We start from the raw sequence: 25,263 nt of genomic DNA, 5'->3' as shown, positions 1-25,263 counted from the left end.
TAGCCAGTCTTTTCTACCACTCTGCAGTTGTGGTAAGCTGCACCTATGTAGTCAAATTCCCTTGGCTATCAATACACATAATATAAACAGGGCATGGTTTCCCTATGGTACCTATGAAGTCTAGAATAATCATGATCTCCCTGTTAAAGACTTCCCCCCACCTCAATTCACACTGAGATGGGAGACTTCTGTAATCTACCTGGAATATTTGGGGAAAGGTAAAGAAGGAGTAAAGAATATGCCTCCGTGGGTGAACTCCTTCAAAGTAGAGTTAAAGCTTGTCTCTGATCAGGTTAAGACTTTCACAAACGGTTCCTCCATAGATACTGACTGAGAAATTACCCAGGGCCCTATCCTTTGAGTCACTCTTAACTGAATTAGCTATGATTCCTGGGAAAGCAAGTGATATGAGTAATAATTAAAAAAAATATTTTTACTGTGAAATAAACATAACGGAAGCCGGGCCTTCAAACTGTCAGTCAAAAGTTTGCAAAGCAGTTAATCCTGTTTGGGTGGGAGCTGCCGTTTCCAGGCCTCATTCAAGTATACTAGTCGTTTGTAGTTGATGATCAAGAGAACGAAGTTCAACAAGTATGTGATGACACAGACAACGCAGAATTCCTTCAGCACAAAGTACAGAATGTAAGACAGGTACAAAGATCCTATTACTGACACTATGGAGGACATCATGAGGACCAGCGCTGCTACTGCACTTGCTGTCATACCTAGAAGAAGAAGATAAGAAGTTACTGCGGTGGCTTCCTTTTGTTACAAGCAGTTGTCTATCAACAAGGACTCAGGTCAAAGGGCTAGAAGTGCAAAATGTGGTAAAACCTGCCTGGTACCATTTCAAAGTCTTGTTAGATCAAGGGATCTCTCCTCAACTGGAAGGCTTAAGAACAAATTAGTAAAAAAACTGTTCCCTGCATGCTGATGTGAAGGAAACAAGCAATGCTTTTTTTTCAACAGAATTATAAAACTGGAAAGGGCCAGAGACCTTGCCCCATGCCAGAATTCAATGGGTGGCATTCCAAACCAATGACTGTCCGGTCTCCGCATGAGCACATCCACTGAAACGGAGCCCACCAGTTCTCTGGGTAGCTGATGCCACTCGCAAAGTATTTCTAAAATGCTGCAAACACCTACAACATCTAATTTATGGATAATTGTTAAGATGCAGCAAAGTTCAGTCACCGAGGAGCAGAATTTATGAGAAATTTAGATACACAGGCAAGAAGAGGTTTACCCATTGCCGTTCATTAATTCTGATGAAATGGCATTTCCAAATTTAGAGGCAGAGCGACTCTACTTTTCTGTTGCTAAAATGGAAGAGAATGGGGTCCTCATGCCCTGATCATGGACTTTCCCAATTTAACTGACCACTATAGAAAACAATGCACAGTGGTACCTCTACCTACGAATGCCTCTACTTACGATCTTTTCTAGATAAGAACCGGGTGTTCAAGATTTTTTTGCCTCTTCTCAAGAACCATTTTCCACTTACAAATCCGAGCCTCCGAAACTGTAACTGGAAAAGGCAGGGAGAAGCCTCTGTGGGGCCTTTCTAGGAATCTCCTGGGAGGAAACAGGGCCAGAAAAGGTGGAGAGAAGCCTCCGTGGGGCCTCTCTAGGAATCTCGTGGGAGGAAACAGGGGCCCCACCCTCCCTGTGGTTTCCCCAATCGCACACATTATTTGCTTTTACATTGATTCCTATGGGAAAAATTGCTTCTTCTTACAAATGTTTCTACTTAAGAACCTGGTCATGGAACGAATTAATTTCGTAAGTAGAGGTACCACTATACTCACTGAGAAGCATCACATGCTGTGGATTCAGCATTTATGACTGATGGCTAGTATCAGAAATGCCAAACAAGCTGATAGCCATCTCTCCTGCCACCTTAAATACACAGTACACGTTCCTTCTTTCAACAGATAAATTCCCAATTATTCAGGCGTTTCAAGACTGTACTGTAACTTCAGGTTCTCAATAGTTTAAATGTTAGCAGACTCATTAAATACAGTCTAGAAGAAAAAGTGCCAGGATTCTCAGCCCACTGATTTTAAGAACTGAAGAAACATACAGCAGCTTGCTTAGCTCTTCTGGAACTAACATTAATACAATGTTGTGTGGGCATTAAGCACGATCCACAATTAACTGCAATTCAAATCTCAGTTTGAAAAACCTTACTTTGCAGTTAATTTTGTGAAGCATTAAAATTTCCCAAGTTTATTTGGGGGGGATAAAAAGAGAAGGGATGAATTTGCAGGGTGGAGAAGCAGCACAAAACTGGAGACAAGAGTGGAAGAAGACTGCATGAGACCCCGAAGACCTCCACACTCTCGTAACTGCCTCCAGGAAAGGAAGCAACATTATGACAAGGCTTGGAAAATGTGATTAAGCCATAAATTAAATTAAATTAAAATAAAATAAGTAAAATAAAATATGCAAGCCAGAGTCACCATATAGGGCAGGTGGGCAGCATAACAATTTATTTGAATGAATAAAATTATATAATAAATTGTTGTTTTACTATAATATAGCAAGGGGACGTAACCACTGTGGTGTGTGTATGTGTTTCCCCCAAAATAAGACATCTCCTGATAATAACCCCAATCTGGCTTTTGTGTGTGCATGGCAATAAGGCCAAGCGCTTATTTCGGGGTTCAATAAAATATAAGACAGGTTCTTATTTTCAGGGAAACACTGTATGTATATGTATCGGGGTGTCCAGGGGAAAAGCATTTTGAAATTCTCTGATATTTCCCTGACATTTCCCTGTAACTTGAGATCTAGTTAAAGCGCGGTCGTAGATGACATCGTATCAAATGGCTAAGCCGTGGAGAAATATCGGTAGCTGAGGAAGCCAGTTGTTGCCAGAGTTATGCTCATTTTTGCTTGACTCTGCCAGGCAACACAATCCATTTTTACATGGCTTTTCCTGAGTTTTAAACATTTTAATACTGTTTGTTTTTCCCCCCCTTGATTTATTGTTTTTTCACTAATTCCCTGATAATTCCCTGATATTTCCCGAACTGCTGATTTCCCTGATAATTCCGATTTCCCTGTTTTCCAGACACCCTTATGTATGTATGTACGCATGTACATATGTATGTATACATGTATGTACCGTATGTATGTATACATGTATGTATGTATCTACATGCATACGTACGTACATACATACACACACTACAGTGAGATGATATGTGAGCAATCTGTGATAACTGGTCAACAGACAATGGCTTAGCATAAACTATGAAATCTAGTCTTCACACAAGTTATGAAATACTCTCTTCATTATATTCAATATGCATTTTCATAGCGTCTGCCCAGTTACGAAACACATCTGCCCCTCTTTGAAGATCCAAAAGTTACTTCATAACGGATGTAGAAAACTGGTGCACAGGATACCGGGACTCCTGCAGGAAATCCATGCACACTCACTGCGGGTACAGCTCCCGTGTCTCAGGTGAAGTAGTAGATGCACAACTCATCCCTATATTGTTTTACACAGCAACAATGTCATGCATGGCATTTTTCTATGGCATGCAAACAGAGAATGGATCCTGGCCCCACAACCTGAAGTCTTGATAGCAGGGAGAGTAGAAGAGAGGGAGTGGGAGGATGAAAGAGGCAAGGGCAGATAGGGGTGAACAGGAGCAAACACTGTTACACACACCAGCAAATACACTCACAAAAACAGCATTGTGTATAATGCATCGTGATTACCTGTACATAATCATTTAAAATCTAATTATTAAGGTTTCGGGGGTGGGGAGAGATGGGTTTATTTTTATTAGAATTTTCCAATCTGGTTGTTTGGAAGGAATTTTACTTTGTCGTCATCTAGGAGCAACTAAAGGAATGGCAAAAATCTGTCCTGGATCTAAGGGAAGGAATAGACACACCATGGAGAAGATTGGGAAGGGAATTCTAGCTATCACAGATAATGGAAGGAGGTAAAGAGCAATCTGATTATCAGCCCATGTTGATTCCACACACAACCCCCCCCCCTTGCTTTGAAATCCCTGGGAATTAACAACTTGTTCCAGCTTTGCTTTAGGATCTGTGAGCACTGCTAAGAGGCCGGCAAACGTGACTTAGACGTCACATTTGTCAGGCAGGCATGAATTAAATGGGAGATTAGTGAAACACATGCTACAATTGTTAGGACTCAATAAATATTGTACAAGATTTTGATTACTAGACTGAAATAATCACCCACAAAAAAATTATATCCTGCCTTTTTGCCTAGAGGAGCAAAAAATAAGGAAGATTGTAGGTGGAAGTGAGGGATGGTAGTATGCTACTTACCAAGCAACATTTGCAGTATATAGAATACAAGACCGAAAACGCTGTTTGGTTGATTTATTGCACTGTCTTTTCCAAAAATGGAGCCTAATAGGCCAAATCCTCGACCCCATCTGAAAGAAAACAGCCAATTAAGTCTTAAGTGGTAAGCACCTGCTTTAATAAAAATGCAAATCTGAACACACAATGCACTTATGTTCCTCCATTCGCTATGAACAAGTCAGGTAATAAATATGTAGCATTATAAAATGGATGGATGGTGCTCCCTGCTAATTTATTGAACACCATTCAGATTACAGTGAACCCTCGAGTTTCGCGTGTTCAAGTATCGCGAAAGGGCTATTTCGCGAGTTTTCAACCAGGAAGTAAACTCCACCATCTGCGCATGCGTGCCCTTCCACGCATGCATAGATGGTGGAGTTTCCCCGCCGGGCAGAGGCTTCCCTGGGTCTTCCCCCTCTTGCCCCCGTAAGACCCCAGCGGCGGCGCGAGCAACGGCGTGGGCGGGCGGGCGGCACGCGCTTGGGGACATCCCAGCTCCGCTCCCCAGCTGGGGAAAGCGCGCGCGTTTGGGGACTCCCTAGATCCGCTCCCCAGCTGGGGAGCGGATATAGGGAGTCCCCAAACGCGCGCGCTTTCCCCAGCAACGCGCGCGCTTTCCCCAGCAACGCGCGCGCGGTGGGGACTCCCTAGATCCGCTCCCCAGCTGGGGAGCGGATCTAGGGAGTCCCCAAACGCGCGCGCTTTCCCCAGCAACGCACGCGCTTTCCCCAGCAACGCGCGCGCGGTGGGGACTCCCTAGATCCGCTCCCCAGCTGGGGAGCGGATCTAGGGAGTCCCCAAACGCGCGCGCTTTCCCCAGCAACGCGCGCGCTTTCCCCAGCAACGCGCGCGCGGTGGGGACTCCCTAGATCCGCTCCCCAGCTGGGGAGCGGATCTAGGGAGTCCCCAAACGCGCGCGCTTTCCCCAGCAACGCACGCGCTTTCCCCAGCAACGCGCGCGCGGTGGGGACTCCCTAGATCCGCTCCCCAGCTGGGGAGCGGATCTAGGGAGTCCCCAAACGCGCGCGCTTTCCCCAGCAACGCGCGCGCGGTGGGGACTCCCTAGATCCGCTCCCCAGCTGGGGAGCGGATCTAGGGAGTCCCCAAACGCGCGCGCTTTCCCCAGCAACGCGCGCGCGGTGGGGACTCCCTAGATCCGTTCCCCAGCTGGGGAGCGGATCTAGGGAGTCCCCAAACGCGCGCGCTTTCCCCAGCAACGCGCGCGCGGTGGGGACTCCCTAGATCCGCTCCCCAGCTGGGGAGCGGATCTAGGGAGTCTCCACCGCGCGCGCGTTGCTGGGGAAAGCGCGCGCGTTGCTGGGGAAAGCGCGCGCGTTTGGGGACTCCCTAGATCCGCTCCCCAGCTGGGGAGCGGATCTAGGGAGTCCCCAAATGCGCGCGCACCCCAGGCGCGAGCAACGGGGTGGGCGGGCGAAGGGCAGGCGGCAGTGGAAGCAAAAACACCATCTGCGCACGCGCAGATGGTGTTTTTACTTCCGCACCGCTACTTCGCTAAAAATCGATCATCGCGTGGGGTCCTGGAACGGAACCCTCGCGATGATCGAGGGTTCACTGTATGCTAAATCTTGATTACAAGCTGTGGTTTACCAAACAATTCACAATATATAATACCACTTAATAATAAACTACATTTATTAAAGCTCCTCTAATAAATGGTTATTAAAGGTACTAAAACTCGCTAATCTAAAACAGATATGCTAGTGCAATGTGTGAGCTCTAATCCATCACAAAAAAGATGCTACCCATTACCCAACTAAGCACTATCTTTAGCAGTGCAGATCCTGCCTATGACCATTCTGAATAATACGAATCCATCACCACCAATGCAAAGCAAAAAAAAAAAAAAATCTATGCAGATTTCATTTCAAATAGTAACTATCACTGTTACTCAGGATAAGGGGTTTGTGTTGTTGTTAATTCAATTCAATTCATTAGATTTGTTCAGCTTTGTTTTGATTTAATTATTTTGCCTTCAAGTCAGAGTTGACTTAGGGTCTAGTCCAGTGATGGCAAACCTTTTTCCCCTCGGGTGCCGAAAGAGCATGGGTGCATGCTATTGCACATGTGCGAGTACCCATAAGGCATTGCCTGGGGAGGGTGAAAACAGTTTTTCCCACCTCCCAGAGGCCCTCTGGAGGCTGAAAACAGCCTGTTCCCAATTTCTGTTGGGCCCAGTAGGCTCGTGTTTCGCTCTCCCCGGGCTCCAAAGGCTTCCTTAGAACCAGGAGAGGGTTAAATCACTCTCCCGCACCCACCCCCAGAGGCTCTCTGGAAGCACAAAAAACACCTTCTAGAGCCTCTACGTGAGCCAAAAATCAGCTGGACAGCACACATAGGCCCATTGGAGCTGAGCTAGGGCAACAGTTTGCATGCCAGCAGATATGGCTCCTTGTGCCACCTGTGGTACCCGTGCCATAGGTTTGCCATCACTGGTCTAGTCTCTGCATGGGTTGTTGTTGTTATTGTTTGCAAGATCTCAGAAGTACAGTGATCCCCCGCTCGTTGCGAGGGTTCCGTTCCAGGACCCCCCGCAACGAGCGGGTTTTCGCGAAGTAGCGCTGCGGAAGTAAAAACACCATCTGCGCATGTGCAGATGGTGTTTTTACTCCCGCAGCGCTAGCGAGGAGCCGAAGATTGGGGGCGGCGCGGCTGTTTTAAAACGTCGCCGCCGGCATGGGGGGCTTCCTAGCAGCCCCCCAAACCCGGGTTGGGGGTCCGGGGGGTGCTGGCAAGCCCCCCATGCCGGCGGCGACATTTTAAAACAGCCGCGCCGCCCCCAATCTTCGGCTCCTCGCTAGTGGGCAGGCAGGCGGCGGACAAGCCGTTCGCTGGCGCTGGCTGTCGCCGCTTTCGAGCTGAGTCCTGGAGCGAATTCGCTTCAGGACTCAGCTCAAAAGCGCCGACAGCCAGCTCCAGCGAACGGCTTCTCCGCGCTGGCTGTCGCCGCTTTCGAGCTGAGTCCTGGAGCGAATTCGCTTCAGGACTCAGCTCAAAAGCGCCGAGAGCCAGCGCCAGCGAACGGCTTCTCCGCGCTGGCTGTCGCCGCTTTCGAGCTGAGTCCTGGAGCGAATTCGCTTCAGGACTCAGCTCAAAAGCGCCGAGAGCCAGCACCAGCGAACGGCTTCTCCGCGCTGGCTGTCGCCGCTTTCGAGCTGAGTCCTGGAGCGAATTCGCTTCAGGACTCAGCTCAAAAGCGCCGAGAGCCAGCGCCAGCGAACGGCTTCTCCGCGCTGGCTGTCGCCGCTTTCGAGCTGAGTCCTGGAGCGAATTCGCTTCAGGACTCAGCTCAAAAGCGCCGAGAGCCAGCGCCAGCGAACGGCTTCTCCGCGCTGGCTGTCGCCGCTTTCGAGCTGAGTCCTGGAGCGAATTCGCTTCAGGACTCAGCTCAAAAGCGCCGACAGCCAGCGCCAGCGAACGGCTTCTCCGCGCTGGCTGTCGCCGCTTTCGAGCTGAGTCCTGGAGCGAATTCGCTTCAGGACTCAGCTCAAAAGCGCCGACAGCCAGCGCCAGCGAACGGCTTCTCCGCGCTGGCTCTCGCCGCTTTCGAGCTGAGTCCTGGAGCGAATTCGCTTCAGGACTCAGCTCAAAAGCGCCGACAGCCAGCGCCAGCGAACGGCTTCTCCGCGCTGGCTCTCGCCGCTTTCGAGCTGAGTCCTGGAGCGAATTCGCTTCAGGACTCAGCTCAAAAGCGCCGACAGCCAGCGCCAGCGAACGGCTTTTCCGCGCTGGCTCTCGCCGCTTTCCAGCTGAGTCCTGGAGCGAATTCGCTTCAGGACTCAGCTCGAAAGCGGCGAGAGTGAACGGCGTGGGCGGGCGAAGGGCGGGCGGCAGCGAGGAGTTTGCGTGGGCGGTGGGGAAACTCCTTGCTGATGCCCGCTGCTCGCCCTCCCGCCAGCAAGAGGGGGAAGACCCAGGGAAGCCGCCCAGCAACTGATCTGCCGGGCGCCGGCTTCTCCGCGCTGGCTGTCGCCGCTTTCGAGCTGAGTCCTGGAGCGAATTCGCTTCAGGACTCAGCTCAAAAGCGCCGAGAGCCAGCGCCAGCGAACGGCTTCTCCGCGCTGGCTGTCGCCGCTTTCGAGCTGAGTCCTGGAGCGAATTCGCTTCAGGACTCAGCTCAAAAGCGCCGACAGCCAGCGCCAGCGAACGGCTTCTCCGCGCTGGCTGTCGCCGCTTTCGAGCTGAGTCCTGGAGCGAATTCGCTTCAGGACTCAGCTCAAAAGCGCCGACAGCCAGCGCCAGCGAACGGCTTCTCTGCGCTGGCTGTCGCCGCTTTCGAGCTGAGTCCTGGAGCGAATTCGCTTCAGGACTCAGCTCAAAAGCGCCGAGAGCCAGCGCCAGCGAACGGCTTCTCCGCGCTGGCTGTCGCCGCTTTCGAGCTGAGTCCTGGAGCGAATTCGCTTCAGGACTCAGCTCAAAAGCGCCGACAGCCAGCGCCAGCGAACGGCTTCTCCGTGCTGGCTGTCGCCGCTTTCGAGCTGAGTCCTGGAGCGAATTCGCTTCAGGACTCAGCTCAAAAGCGCCGACAGCCAGCGCCAGCGAACGGCTTCTCCGCGCTGGCTCTCGCCGCTTTCGAGCTGAGTCCTGGAGCGAATTCGCTTCAGGACTCAGCTCAAAAGCGCCGAGAGCCAGCGCCAGCGAACGGCTTCTCCGCGCTGGCTCTCGCCGCTTTCGAGCTGAGTCCTGGAGCGAATTCGCTTCAGGACTCAGCTCAAAAGCGCCGACAGCCAGCGCCAGCGAACGGCTTTTCCGCGCTGGCTCTCGCCGCTTTCCAGCTGAGTCCTGGAGCGAATTCGCTTCAGGACTCAGCTCGAAAGCGGCGAGAGTGAACGGCGTGGGCGGGCGAAGGGCGGGCGGCAGCGAGGAGTTTGCGTGGGCGGTGGGGAAACTCCTTGCTGATGCCCGCTGCTCGCCCTCCCGCCAGCAAGAGGGGGAAGACCCAGGGAAGCCGCCCAGCAACTGATCTGCCGGGCGCCATCTACGCATGCGTGCCCATAGAAAAAAAGGGCACACATGCGCAGATGGTGTTTTGACTTCCGGGTTGAAAAATCGCAAATTACCCTGTTCGCAATGGTCGGGGACGCAATAACCGGGGTATTACTGTAGTTGCCTTCTTCCTATGGCCGAGAGACAGAGTGAGTTGTTGAGAGAGTTTCTGTGCATGCAGAAAGTAACCCACCAAGTAGCCATAATTTATTTATTTAATTATTTATTCATTCATTCATTCATTCATTCAATTTTTATGCCGCCCTTCTCCTTTGACTCAGGGCGGCTTACAACATATCAGCAATAGCACTTTTTAACAGAGCCAGTTAACCATTATGCCTAATTGAAGTCTTCAATGAAAACCACTGCAGCAGGCTTTCTTGTAAAAAATATTTTTTTTACTTTATTTATTTATTGGATTTGTATGCCACCCCTCTCCGCAGACTTTCTTCTTATCAAACTGTTTCTCTAAATAAACTATCACTTTTACATTTAACCACTGCAATAAACTATCCACAATACTATTATATAACTCTTATTACATCCACCACTGCAACCACTAAGCACTAACCACTAACTACAAACCACTCACTATAATAAACCACTCTGTAACAAACCACTGTAACAAACCACTCACTATAACAAACCACTCTGTAACAAATCACACCCATGCAAGGGTGTTAGTCCTTATATAGGTTACAGCCAATCAGGTTGCAGCACAATTAGCAAACCCATGATCACATGCTGATTATGGCTTTCATTAGCCTTTCCCATGGATACAAAGCATTTACTTGCATTGTAATATTACCTCCAGAAATAAACTTATTTCTGACATGAGTGATTGACCCAATTAGCTTTGTTTTTAAGGTGGAACTAGAACTCACACTCTCCCAGTTTCTAGCTGGAGTGCCTTAACCATTACACTAACGACAATCTTAAAATAAAATGTAAAATGCCAGGCTGTAGAGTACTTTTCTCTTTCCATCATAACATTCATTCATTCATTCATTCATTCATTGGATTTGTATGCTGCCCCTCTCCAAGGACTTGTGGTGGCTTACAGCATATAAGCATTTATATAATGGTTTACAGCATTTCTTATATCCATGTGCAGTAAACACTCATAATGGGACTCTATATGTGACTCAGCAGGCATTCTCCTCCCCCACCCACAAGCCCAGGAAGCTTAAATCAGAATACAGGTGAAAAGCAATAATCTGCAGAACTGAATACAGAAATAAATGAATCATCTGCTTATATCAGCCTGAACCCTGTTGAAGGTATGACTAACTTCCAGATAGGCTAAGCATATTTCTACATCTCTGAAATTGAAAGGCAAATTTGGGTGGGGAAGATATGGGTTGAATGTAGATGTGCCTGTTTATTCATGCAGAAGGCATCAGGTGTTTTAAAAATGTTATCACAATTATTATTATTTTTTTAAAAACAGAAATACACAAAAATAGACAAATTAAAAGAAAAGTGTAGAATCCAATGATTAACTAACAGATAAAGAATCCTAAGCATTAATATATAAGATATAAATAACTTAAATATTATATATTTAATCATACAATAACATTACATCAAATTATGCAAAGAATTGCATCCCTTCTTCTAAGATACTTTTATAAGAAAGAATTGGCTCTGAGTCTTAGCATTTCAATTGAAATGGGGCTTAAGAAATGCTGCATTTTAGGAGCCTGAGGATCCTTCTGTGAAGAGATTTGCCCACTTTTAAGACAGTTGGAGATTTTGTTTATAAAGTTTGTCAATAATTTGTGGAACTGCATAGAAAAGGGCTCTAGAGACCATATTTATGGTTTAGTGCAAGGTGTCATTCTAGCCTTAGAGTCTTGCTTTCACATATGAAAGGCCCAGGCTTCAAGGCAAGGAGACATTTCCCCTAGAAAGCCTGGAGAGACAATTCTATTCTCAGTGGAAATGATATTTAGGGGCTAAATTGAATACTATACATTCAAAATCGGCATACAAAAACTGCTATCTGTTCAGAGACTTGAAAAACCTGTTAAATATTCCCAAAACTATGTGCCATCACGCTTCTGGATTAAGAAGTAGTAGACATCTGATGTTTTGGGGAAAACCAGTTAGACTGGTAATTTTTAAACTAACCCTTACTCTGCATGTGTTTTTAATGAATGAAAAGAGAGAACAAGAAAAGGTAAATTGGTTTACACATGCCAACTTTAAAATATTATGCCAAGAAGTTTGTGTTACTGGTTAATTCATAGCCTACACTGTGTGAATGAGCCTAAGCCACTTGAGCCCTGAAACATGGGGCTTGCGATCCAATTCAATGAACCTTTTAAGAAATGCACAAATGCTGGCAAATTGGCATTAATCCTGAATCGGGTATGCAATATAATATATATATATCCATGCACAATAGAGTTCTGAACTTTGTCACCCTTTGTCTTATCCTTGACTGTTGGCATAAGAGTTTGACTGCTCAAGACAACAATGCAAAATGCTATATCTTGCTGAGCCCACACTATCTTCTGCTTGAGAACAGAATATTAATATTTTTAAATTAGTGCAACTTTTTAGAACAATTAGGGACCACCATTAGTAAGCAACTGCCAACCATAAAATATAAGTCAGATTTCTCGTTGGTAAACAGCTTTCAACTGACTAAAAACGTGAACTGCAAAATAACTGCCATCCATCTATTCTCTGTTCTCTTCCATACCGTTTTAGGAATTAAAAAGATGCTGGTGGAGTAACACATGTTTTATGTATAAGAGGCACGCTTTGATCCTGGCATCTCCAAGAACAATTGCAGATGAGAGCAATAGATGGTACATTGAATAGGGACACTGTTTAGCTGTGCAGAATGGGTTGCAGTAACAAATTCATTAGTAATGGCTTCGCATATTGGCGTAACTTAGGTATCTGGGGCTGATTCAATAAATCATGATTAAATAACACACAACTCAAACTTCAGAAGGGCAGCAGATTTACAAAAGACTGGGCAGAGAATACTGGGTGGAGAGATCCATTTGCCAAATATATGAAGGCAAGTTCTATAATTATATAGTGTATTTATTTGACGTATACAGTATTACATATTTTTCTGTGGTATTAAACACTACATAGTTCACAAAGAAAAAAAGAAAAAAAATAAGGAAAATAAGGAAAATGATAACAAAAAATGAAGCAACAAAGCACATCAAAGCAATACAGCTCATCTGTTTGGAACCCATATCGCATCTCAGACATTAACACCCTTGAAAATGTCCAAAGATACTTCACCAGAAGAGCCCTTCACTCCTCCACTCAAAATAGAATACCCTATGAGACTAGACTTTCAATCCTGGGCCTAGAAAGTTTAGAACTAAGACGCCTTAAACAAGATCTAAGTATTGGCCACAAGATTATATGCTGCAACGTCCTGCCTGTCGGCGACTACTTCAGCTTCAACCACAACAATACAAGAGCACACAACAGATTTAAACTTAATATTAACCGCTTCAAACTTGACTGTAAAAAATATGACTTCAGTAACTGAGTTGTCGAAGCGTGGAACTCATTACCGGACTCCCTAGTGTCATCCCCAAACCCTCAATACTTTACCCTTAGACTATCTACGGTTGACCTATCCAGATTCCTAAGATGTCAGTAAGGGGCGAGTACAAGTGCACGTGTGCCTTCCGTCCCCTGTCCTATTGCTCTCCTATATCTCCTATATTTTTCTTCTATTCCTATATCTCTTCTTCTATTCTTTCATTGAAATGTTCTATTACTATACCTTCTTTTCTATTATTTCTTAGATATATTTTACTATGAGTATCTCCTCTATAACCTTCATAATGGATTTTACTATGTGTATATAGATATATACCCACTAAAACCCTCATTGTGTATTGGACAAAATAAATAAATAAAATCTATTCCTTAAAAGGGCTTCCCCTTAAACATAAGCAGTTTAAGGCCACCTATATGTTTGGGGGAACTTCACTCCAAAGAGAAGGAATTACATGTGGCCAAATTTATATACAGTGATCCCTCTATTATCGCGAGGGTTCCGTTCCAAGACCCCTCGCGATAATCGATTTTTCGCGATGTAGGGTTGCGGAAGTAAAAACACCATCTGCACTTGCGCGCCCTTTTTTTCTATGGCCGCGCATGCGTAGATGGTGGAGTTTGCGTTCCCCACCGCCCACGCAAAGGGGAAACCCCGATTCGGCTCCTCGCTGCTGCTGCGCTACTGAGCAGATCAGCTGCTGGGCGGCCGAAGGAACTTTCCCTGGGTCTTCCCCCTCTTGCTGGCGGGCAGGCGAGCGGCGGGCATCAGTGAGGAGCCGGGGTTTCCCCTTTGCGTGGGCGGCCAGGAAGACCCAGGTTGGGGGTTCGGGGGGGGTGCTGGGAAGCCCCCCAGGCCGGCTGCGACCTTTTAAAACAGCCGCGCCGCTTCCCAGCTGAGTCCTGAAGCCAAATGCGGAAGTTCGCCTTTGGCGTTTGGCTTCAGGACTCAGCTGGGAAGCGGCGCGGCCGGGAAGACCCGGGTTGGGGGTTCGGGGGGGCGCTGGGAAGCCCCCCAGGCCGGCTGCGACCTTTTAAAACAGCTGTGCTGCTTCCCAGCTGACTCCCGAAGCCAAACGCGGAAGTGTTTTTTCTTTTAATTACTTTTTTTTTAAAATCGCGATATAGCGTTTCGCGAAGATCGAGATCGCGAAACTCGAGGGATCACTGTAATGCAACTATCTCCAAATTGTTCATCAGGCCTACTCAAAGAAAATTCATGGATACTATTCAAGAGAGCAAACTAATTTGCTTTTAGGACATGTAAGGGTTTTTAAAAAAATTTTTTACAAAAGCTTCTGTTTTCAGATTAAAGCATATTAACACAAACACTTTATGGTACAGATAATGGATTGATTTAACATCCAAGTGAAATTTTCCCAACGTTTAGGCAGATTAAAATTAAGGTCTTCTGGTTTGATTTCTGAGTAGGCCTCTGTGAATTGTGAAAGAGGTTATATGCATTAATAGCGAGCAATGGTCTCAACAGTTTTCAGTGGTAAAAAAAATTGGAGTTGAAGTGAGGACTTGTAGTGAAATATCAACTTCTGGTCATCATTTGAGTCCAATTCTTTTATGCAACACTCCAGGCAACTGCTAATTAATAATGTCTTTCCAGACTTCTGCCCAGATAACTTCACTTAAATTCAGGAATGTGAATTACATAATGAACGTATTGTGGGTATAACAACCACTGTTAAAATATTATTTTTCTCCATTTGAATGTATTGTAATAAATGTTTATATTATTTTTAACTAAGTTGAATTACAAGAGAATTTCTAGATTCCTCAATAGGTTTATGGAGAGCAAAAACATTTCCAAAATTGGGAGAAAGGGAGCAGAGATTCAGTGGAACAAGGAGAGTACAGAATTAGAAAAATACTATTTGATGCAACAAGCAAATGAGCTTTCTGGTTTTTTTGTATTTGCATGAACAGCCTACCTCAACATTATAACCACCAGATGTGTTTGGACTGCAGTGTTCACATTTCCTAACTGTGCCACTAGAACATTCACAAAGTAGCTGAACAAAACTGTGGCCCAATTCATTAGAAAAACATATATTTGAAACTTGGTAATAGGTATGCAAATACAGTGTACCTCTGCCTACAAACGCCTCTACTTGCAAACTTTTATATATAAGAACCGGGTGTTCAAGATTTTTTTGCCTCTTCTCAAGAACCATTTTCCACTTACAAACCCGAGCCTCCAAAACTGTAACCAGAAAAGGCAGGGAGAAGCCTCTGTGGGGCCTCTCTACGAATCTTCTGGGAGGAAACAGGGCCTCCACCCTCCCCTGTGATTTCTCCAATCACACGCATTATTTGCTTTTACATTGATTCCTATGGGGAAAAAATGCCTCTTCTTACAAACTTTTCTACTTAAGAACCTGGTCACAGAATGAATTAAGTCCATAAGTAGAGGTGTTTTGTCAATGCTATGAAGATAACAAAAGCATCAGCCTGATCATAACATAGCAAACAGATATGATGAGGACCACATGAATATGCACCTGTTGTTATTACTAGTATGCTTGGTCACACAGTCAGCCAGATGTTTAGACTAAATTTGGCATTTTTATCCACCACCACCTTCTGAATCATTTCCAATGACCTAGCTAGGCAGCTATTGTTGTTTAACAATATTAAAGGCACTGTCATAAGATGTAAGCTGCTCCAAGTAAACCTCCCTTTTGCAATTGATTGATGGTTATTTTATCAATACCGATGGTGTTCCAGATATTTTGGGATTGCACCCAAGGAATCCATTTACTATTGGCACTATCTTTGTTTTCTTTTGCAATATCTACAATCCAGACTTTTTGGGTTTTCTTACCAATAATTGCTAAGTCTCGAGTGTTATGTGGCAGGTGTTCGTTTGAATTCTAAACTCCCAGAGAGGTTTAGCTTCATCATTTTCTATTACTTTCTGCTGTTTTTTTTTTGGCAACAACAAGCATTGTTGCTACTTTGTCACACTGTTGTTCATAGTCAGTCTGTACAATCTTTCTGCAGAAGCTAATTAGCTCATCCACTGATTCTTCCAATTTTTATTCTTGTCTTTGAATCAGCATTGACTCCTGATGGCTGTCTGGAAAATTCCTGCAATTTTCCTGGTCAAAATGCTGGGAATGGCTTGCCATTGTTTTCTTCCTGTGGTTAAGAGAAAGTAACTGGCCCAGGGTTATCCAACTGGTTTTGTGCCCAAGGCAGGACTAGAACCCACAAACTTCTGGTTCCTGGAGCGATGGCATAACCACCAACAAAATTACCATTATTCATACTGTCAGAGGGCGAAGTCATTAGACTCGGGCATTCTTCATCATGCCCAAACACACATTTAATTGAGAGATCCCTACCAATTGTCATCAGCAGCCATGAAATCATGAAAGGAAGCAGCAGCAGCCTTTCCACTTAATTAGACCCGATGATTTCATTACTACATATGGAACTAGTAACCAAGAGATTCCCTTACTTTTTTCCTTTACTGTTCCTTTCTTATCATAAGCTGCAGGCAACAACATTTGGATTTCTGATCATGGTACAAAATATTGGGAAGCTTTTTTTGATTGAACTGTGGGACCACTGGTAATATCTCACCAGAACAACACAGATTCACATGCAAGTGGACTAAAAATCAGAATAACACAGATCCACATGCAAGTGGACTAAAAATCAACAAGGCTGGCAATAATGCAAGGACAAATGAAAGAGTTGTTCTTTCCTTTCTCCGACCCTTATTCACCTATACAGTGTTCCCTCGATTTTCGCGGGTTCGAACTTCGCTAATAGCCTATACCACGGTTTTTAAAAAAATATTAATTAAAAAATACTTCACGTTTTTCCCCCCTATACCACGTTTTTCCCACCCGATGACGTCATATGTCATCGCCAAACTAATAATTTTTGCAAATAAATAACAAAAAAAATAATTATTGTTAATAAATAATTATGTTTATAAATATCAGGATCACTAAGTGTCTTATTCAATGGTGAGTACCAGTAATAATGGTGAGTAAATGGTTGTTAAGGGAATGGGAAAAGGTAATTTAGGGGTTTAAAGTGTTACGGGATGGCTTGTGATACTGTCCATAGCCAAAAATGGTGTATTTACTTCCGCATCTCTACTTCACGGAAATTTGACTTTCGCGGGCGGTCTTGGAACGCATCCCCCGCGGAAATCGAGGGAACACTGTATACCGCAGTAGCCCACAAGATTTTCTTTCAAATATATATTACATGTTTATTGAAACAGAGATAGACAAACCCTTTTTCGCCCAAATCTAGCCAAAGCCCTATGTCCAATTACTTTTCAGAGATAATTAGACTAGAAACTAACATTAATTGAACGTGCAAGCTAATGAAATATAGATATAAATAACAGTGCATAAGGTTCTGTTACATTATTCTAGATTATTGTATACAAAAAGATACAATTTATTTTCTTGCCTAAGTCGAATTAGCTAAAGTTATTTGATACTGGCTCTACTAGTTTCAGTTCAAACCTTTTCAAAATCCAAATCCAGTTTGATCTGTTTGCTATATATCCATAGCAAGAAAATCAAACAAAACAAATCCATTGACACAATTTCAGCAAGGTCTCCTTTGTGACTTTCCAAGTGACTCACCTTTACTGCCTCATTATTTCAATCACTTTACAATTTTACAGACATTTCCTAATTCTAAACTGAAAAACTACTGGAAACCCACCCACCCCCGCACACAAATATCCAAGTGTCCTATAACTGTAAAATGCTCAGATGTTACTCAACTTTTGAAAATATTGAACTTGTACAAGATGTCCTCTCTAGCAAGAACTACAACATGCAGGAGATTCAACCCCGAACAGATACTCTGTTGCCAGAAGTCCGTCAACCTCAAATTTAGTAGAGCTGAAAATGTCCGGTTCCTTTGTCACCTATAAGAAGCTAGGCAATCAAAAAGATGGTGTATACAATACTTAAACATTTTTAGCTATAAATGGTTAACTTGAAACACACATGAAGCCAGTGCTTCTAACTATTCTGGATTCACAAGACTGGTACAGTATTATTATTTTCTTTCAAGACATAGCAAATATGAAAAGTAATTTAGAGGTAGTCATTGACTTATAACAGTTCATTTAGTGTCTGTTGAAGCTACAACAGTACTGAAAACGTTTTTCAGCGTTGTGACCTTTGCAACATCCCCATGAGCATGTGCTCAAAATGCAGATGCTTGGCCACTCTTTTCTTATCATGAGCTTTATGACCGTTGCAGTGCGTCTGGGTCAGGTGGTCCCCCTTTTGTAACCTACTAATAAGCAAAGTCAATGGAGAAGTCAGATTCACTTAACAACCAAGGTACTAACTTATCAGCTGCAGTGATTCACTTAAAAACTTTGGCAAGAAAGGTCATAAAATGGAGCAAAACTCACTTAACAAATTTCTCACTTAACCACAGAAATGTTGGGCTCAATTGTGGTTATAAGTTGAAGACTAATGTCCTACATGCCTATGAGATGTCTGTAGTTCTGTTAAAAATGTACAGCATCTTTGCAGAGTTCAAGCGATGTCAGAACCAAGTATTTTTACTCCTTTGAAACATAATGATACACATCACTTAGAAACTCTTGAAATTTGTCCACAGATTCGTTACAAGATTTCTGGCCTGATGCAGGAATGCAGGACCAGAAAATAATCAATGCTATTCAATTTCTAGAAAGAAAGAAATCAGGACTTGCTTTCCAACTTTGTCTAAGATCTAATCTCCCACAAGCCTAACAATGCAGGGGGTGAAACATGCTCTCCCATGCTAATTTGTTTCCTGAGAAGGAACTTCCTTTTCAGTAAAGAAAAAAATCAACAGATCAGGCCTGCAATGCAGACGAGTGATCTCTGAGATTGAGCAAATTCTTTCCCTGCTCCCTTTTCTCAATGCAAAGAAAGCAAAAAAAGTGGCAGAAAATAAGATGAAACACAGCAAAAAGCTCTTCTTGATTCTACTCACTTTAAACATTCCCCAAATGTATTACTAATCCATGGTCTGTAGAAAAATGGAAATTGGTTCACTGGTGCTATTCTCATAATTTTTGTACTTGCCTTATGTGATTGACATTCCTTTGTTTTCCTGACTTAGTCCCTGGCCTGAGGTTATTCTGATTTTGAATTGATCCTTTAGATTTAACATCCTACTCTACAACCAAGCTAACTATAATAGCACTGTCTGTTAATTAAAACTGACCTGTATTAGATGAAATCCAAACAATATTTATCCCTCAAACCAGAACAAGGCACAAATTCTCTAAGAGAAAAGCAAAGATAGATCAGTCTCATTGGGAAATCTTTATTGGCCAACCGGGAATAGGGGTCAAAGACTCTCACTGTATCTTATTAGGCAATTTACCGTAGCTCTGAACGTAACAGAAAAGATAATACGAACTGAAAAGATATCATATTGTCAGATGAGTGTTGGGGGGGAGGATAGTGTGATGTGTCAAACAGCAAGGATTATATTACCAAACTGGATTTAATCTACCTTTTGCAAAGTATATATACACAGAAAAAAAATCACTGGCAGATTTCAATAATTACCAACTCAGCCTGAAAAGAATACAATTTGGTTCTGAACTTTAAAAAAACCAAAACACCAATCCAATATCCAGCATTTAAAGCAATGGCAAAAATATTTTTTTCCAATTTTAACTGAACAAATGTAAACGATGTAAAGTTGAGGCATTTACTTTGAATTGAAAAAAACTAAAAATATCAACTTTTATATAATGTTGAGATATTGCAAATTTTATAAATCTGCCATCTACAAAAACTGTTCTCCACTAAGCTAAAGTAGACTGAAAAGTGAACATTACTGGATTCATAATTACTGCAAAAATTACATGATTGCAAGTACACAGAAGTATGGTACACACAAAACAATAGAACTAATCTCTCTACTTGCAAAATATTATCCTACCTGAACAGCAGCTAGTCAATCTTCTGGGAAAAATATATTACCAATGATAGACACTAACAAGTTAATGCAGCAGCATGCAAGAATATTTTGACCCCTATTTTTAATACAGAACTTTGGAAAATACCTGCATGACAAAACTGAGAACCTCTTTTATTGCTGAGAATAAATATAAAAGCTTTACCAAGCAATATCGAGCAATGTCAGGGATTGTCAGCAAATACAGAATTGAGCTTTTTCAGCACTTAAGTTCAAGATAAAAAGTACTTATTGTTAAGTGATAAACATTTTTGAAGCAGGAACATCTATCTAGCCATAATAAAATACATGCTTTGATATGTTCTGCACATATGCACTTCATATGGAAGGAACTTTTTTTTTACTATTTGCAACAGGCTTAGTTCCATAAGAAACCTCTATTCAGCATTTGGCCCCAAATGTTTCCATACCAAAACTCTACTGAAATTCTGCTAGTAAGCAATAGCATACTCATACTTTAGAGACACTTACAGGCATTGTTGAATTTAGTCTTCCTCCACATACATCTGACTTCTAAATGTTTCCTTTCCCTAATTTCTACAAACCATCCACTCAATTGATTCAGCAAGGGTGGGCAGACGTCAGATAAAAATTTACCACAAGCTCTTGATTCTTGAAGCCTACACAGTATACAGCCAAAGTAAAAATAGTTCAGGTTCACACCCACATCAGTGAATGCAGCCTCACCCCATTCTTTCAATTCTCTGCTTCAGTCCACTCACAATGCTCCTTCAAGCACATCCAGGCACTAAGCATACTTACAAAATCAATTTATCAACACAGATTAACAACCTACCCTGGAGCCAGCATTTAACAGGGTAGAATAATGGAAAGGTTTTAATTCAATGTTCTAAGTTTTCTTGGAGCTTTTCCATTTAATTCAGTTGTAAAGTCTTGACGCTCCTTTAAAATTCACTCACAAGATATAAACAGGAAGTGATTGGCAATTACAATAGGTTTCACAGATTTGCCATTATCAAATGAGTATAATAAATAATGACTTTTCATTAAAACAATTTTTGTCTTGGTAAATTAGTAACTATTTATTTATTTATTAGAGTTGAAAGGGACCTTGCAGGTCACCTAGTTCAACGCCCTGCTCAAGCAGGACCCTAAACCACCCCATCAGATGGCAGTCCAATCTCTTTTTGAACAAGTAGCAATGCTAGTAAATATTAACACTGCTTAACTAACCTAGTTGGTATGTTAGTTTTCCTGCAATTTGCAATGATAGGCTTTTTCATCTCATTACTTTTAAAACGTTTCCCTTCTCCCTCGTCTTTCTTTTGTTAATTAAAAACAGCATTCATCATTCTGATCTGAAGAAAACTGATCCAGAAAAGCAATCAATACTCTCTTGCATCTCTTTAGCTGTGATTAACATCTCTGTAACACAGGCCAACATTATTAACAAGGGAGACGTTAGACACAGAAATTAATACTGAAAATGACTTAGTTCTGCGATTCTTGTATTAGTAAATAAGTTTTCAGTCATGGAGGGATTTTAAGCAAAGCCTCAGGGCTGAGGAAATACTCCATCAAAAAAGGTGAGGGATGTGAATTTCCCAAGTGTTTTTATTTTTATTAACTTCATATCCACACATATTTTACTGCATATACCATACAAACGTTTCCATAACGTATATTATCTCTTTCTGGCCAATCTCTATTCTATTTAACATCTTTATCATATTGATAAAATTATCAGTCTATATTCATGGTTATCTTTCTCACTCCCCTCCTAACAGGGACTGGTGAATTTGAATCAGAATCATTTTGGAGAAAGGATGAGCAACTCTACAAACACTCAGCAGGTATCCTAACTTTCGCACAATCACGGCTAGCCAACGGAGCAAATCCCAAACAGTTCCTGGCGGCTTCCGCCTCCACCCCCACCCGTATTCCCCCGCTTGCTTGACCTGGAGGAGATGGCAGAGGAGCACCGGACACGCTCGCTGAGGTCACAGAGCGCCTGGTATTGGAGGTCGTGACCCTTCTCACGCTCCAGGTGGCAGGCGTAGAGGGAAAGAATAATCCCGGCCAGGCACACGATGTAGCGGGCCACCCGCTCCCAGCGCGGCACCGAGACTCGCAGCAGGACGGGCGCCGCCATCTTAGCCCAGCCCTCGCTCAGGCGGACCCGGCAGAAGACTCCTCGCCCCTGTGCGCACGCAGGGCACGCCACACCACGCCGAAACGCGGAGCGCGCGCACCGCGCGTTTATTGGCTTGCCGCCGTAAGGAAAACCACGCCCACTTTCTCCTGCCGTCGACCGCTTGCCGGGCCATGGGTGTTTCTCCTCCTTTTTTTCTCTCTGCTCTGAGAAGAACGTGGCGCTTTCCGTCGTAACAAGAAGCGAAGCTACACGACCAATCACTGACGAGCGCGGGAGGCAACCCCGCCCACCTGCCTCCTAAGAATGATCGGCATCGCGAGATTTGCAGATTTGAAACGAGGAGTGCAAGTGTTTGTATCCGTGTTGAGTTGGTTTTGTTTCTTGGCTCTCGGAAGCTGCGATTAATTGCGTGAACATTTTTTCCAATTATTTTGTGACCGTGTGACTAGAATAGCTTGCAAGACACAATAGCTTGGCTGCTCAACTATGACTTATTGAATAAACTGACTAGCTGAATTCATCCATCCAATGCATTCCAGTGGGTGAAAACTGAAGATTTCAAGCACCCTTTCCCAGAGATGCACTTGGGTGCGATATTATAGTGTGTAGAGCCTGTGGTTAAAACACCAGGCTAGAGACTACGAGATTTATGAGTTCTAGAATTCTTTATTGGCCAAGTCTGATTGGACACACAAGGAATTTTTCTTTGGTGCATATGCTCTCAGTGTACATAAAAAATATACATTTGTTAAGAATCATGAGGTACAACACTTAATGATTGTCATAGGGGTCAAATAAGCAATCGGGAAACAAAAATCTTAAGGGTACAAGCAACAAGTTACAGTCATATAGTCATAAGTGGGAGAAGATGAGTAATAGGAATGATGTGAAAAAACTAGTAGTAAAGTAGCCTTAGTGAATAGTTTGACAGCGTTGAGGGAATTATTTCTTTAGCAGAGTGATGGCGTTTAGGAAAAATCTGTTCTTGTGTCTAGTTGTCTTGGTGGGCGGTGCTCTAGTCTATAGCAGTGTTTCCCAACCTTGTCAACATGAAGATACAGTATTTGGACTTCAACTCCCAGAATTCCCCAGCCAGCCAGCTGTCCTATTGCTCTCCTATATCTCCTATACCTTTCTTCTATTCCTATATCTCTTCTTCTATTCTTTCATTGATATGTTCTATTACTATATCTTCTTTTCTATTATTTCTTAGATATACAGTATTTTACTATGAGTATCTCCTCTATAACCTTCATCATGTATTTTACTATGTGTTGTATCCTGTAATGGCTACTTTGTAACTCTGTAAATAGTTTGTTCCTCTTTCAGCGCTGTCTGAGCCCAAGCAGGAAGTCGCTCCTGATTGGCTCAGACGCGGCCGGCTCTAGCTTTGGCGGGAACCGCAAATATATAAAAGGAGCGGTTTTCTCCAGGCAGAGTCAGTCGGTACTCGCTGAATTGTCACTTTACCTTGCTGAGCTGTCACTTGTTCTCTGAGCTGAATAAAAGTACCGATTGCTCAAAACCCTGTCTCTGGGTCTACTTCACTGGCGACGAACGGACGGAAGAAACTTCGCGTGCAACATGGACAAAATCCAGATCGGCCAGGCTCCGGAACTCTTCGATCCCGAGAAATCGACATGGGACGAGTACATGGCCACCTTCGAGATCTTCCTCGAGGCGGCGGGAATGCAGGACGCCGAAGCCGATCGCAAACGGGCTATTTTCCTTAACTACTGCGGCGCAGAAATCCGTAGACTTGCCCAAACTCTCACCGAACCGGAACAAGCAAGAGCCACAGCGTGGGACGTCCTACAACAAAAACTGGCGAGCCATTTCAAGCCGACCAAACCAGCCATGGTTTTTCGGCATCAATTCCACATGATGGCTCAGAGGGAAACCGAGTCGATCAGCCAGTTTACAACGCGGCTTCGAACGGTACTTGCCCAATGCAAGTTTAAAGACCCGGAAGCTCGCCTCACCGACGCCTTGGTTTTCGGCATGAAAAACAGCACGGTGAGAAATAAACTCCTCACCGAAGAAGAGCCGAGCCTACAAACCGTGATTAAACTGGCGCAAACCGCAGAAGCAGCCGACGCAGCGGCGAGAGAATTGAAAGAGCACGGAAGGCGAGAACTCATTGCAAAAATCGACTCCGCGTCTCCCAGCGCCGTGGAAACAGACAACAGCCAACAAATTCCCAGCGGAGACAACTGCCTCCTGGTGCAAGACCAGCCGAGACACCTGAGAGCTACTCACCCAGCCCCCTGCGCGGGCTGCCGGGGAAATCACCAGCGCCATCGATGCCCCTTCCGAGACGCTACATGCCGCCGTTGCAACCGGAGAGGCCACATCGCCATCGCATGCAGAGCAACAGCGCCAGAGGAAACATTTGCCACACCGCAATACCAGCGACCTCAAAACCAGACCCCCCAAGCGCGAGAAAGGAGACCATTCCGCAACGCGGGTCAAAGGAACTACTCAACCGCTAACCGCGACTACTATAGAGGTAACTCTCAATTTTCCGTGAATAACACGGCAACCAAAAAAGGGGCTAAAATTGTTATATCACTGTTACTCAATAACCAACCTTGCTCAATGGAGCTGGACACGGGCTCTAGATATACCATCATGCCCTGGGAAAAATTTAAACTGTATATGCCTAATGTATCTAAGGCTGACCTAAATCAAACCTCTTTGGTGATTAGAGACTTTCAGGGGGGAGTAATCTCGGTCCTGGGAACAGCAAATGTACCTATCGCATTCAAGAATGTTAAATGTACCCTTCCCATGCTTATTGTAACAGGGGCCAAACACTCTCTTCTGGGTTTAGCATGGATGGAACCACTGGGGATCGAGATTTCGGGTGTGTGTAATGTAAACTGTTATGATATGCCTAACTTTGTGAAAGAGTTCCCTGAGGTGTTCAGCCCCACACTGGGATTGTATAAGGGGCCCCCTATATCTTTCTCTATTGACCCCAAGGTCCCACCGATCAGACTAAAACCTCGCAGGGTCCCCCTGCCACTCCTCCCCAAACTAGATATACAGCTGGACAAACTCATTAGCCAAGGTATTTTGGTCCCTGTGGAGCAAGGGCCATGGGAAACTCCCATAGTTACCCCTCTGAAGCCAGATGGCTCCCTAAGAGTTTGCGCTGATTACAAATCGACCCTAAACAAGGCGCTCCAACACCACCCCTACCCCATCCCGGTCGTGCAACAACTGTTACATTCCCTGGGGGAGGGGAAAAGGTT

The 25,263-nt window shown here is 44.2% G+C and overlaps 2 protein-coding genes across 2 annotated transcripts in view; both read right to left on the bottom strand.

The window, feature by feature from the left end:
- The window catches only part of SUMF2 (sulfatase modifying factor 2), a 323,736-nt gene that overhangs the window by 215,313 nt on the left and 83,160 nt on the right, over positions 1-25,263 (bottom strand). The window lies entirely within an intron of this gene.
- On the bottom strand, positions 419-22,087 carry VKORC1L1 (vitamin K epoxide reductase complex subunit 1 like 1). The gene is made up of 3 exons (XM_070735064.1): positions 21,810-22,087; positions 4,318-4,427; positions 419-725 (listed from the first exon to the last, which is right to left on the bottom strand). Exons 1-3 carry the CDS (start codon positions 22,001-22,003, stop codon positions 499-501), a joined length of 531 nt encoding a protein of 176 aa, XP_070591165.1. The 5' UTR covers positions 22,004-22,087; the 3' UTR covers positions 419-498.

This window comes from Erythrolamprus reginae, chromosome 1 (assembly GCF_031021105.1).
Source record: "Erythrolamprus reginae isolate rEryReg1 chromosome 1, rEryReg1.hap1, whole genome shotgun sequence".
NCBI lineage: Eukaryota > Metazoa > Chordata > Lepidosauria > Squamata > Dipsadidae > Erythrolamprus > Erythrolamprus reginae.
Note: the sequence above shows the minus strand (reverse complement) of the source record. Positions and strands in the feature narration are given on the sequence as shown.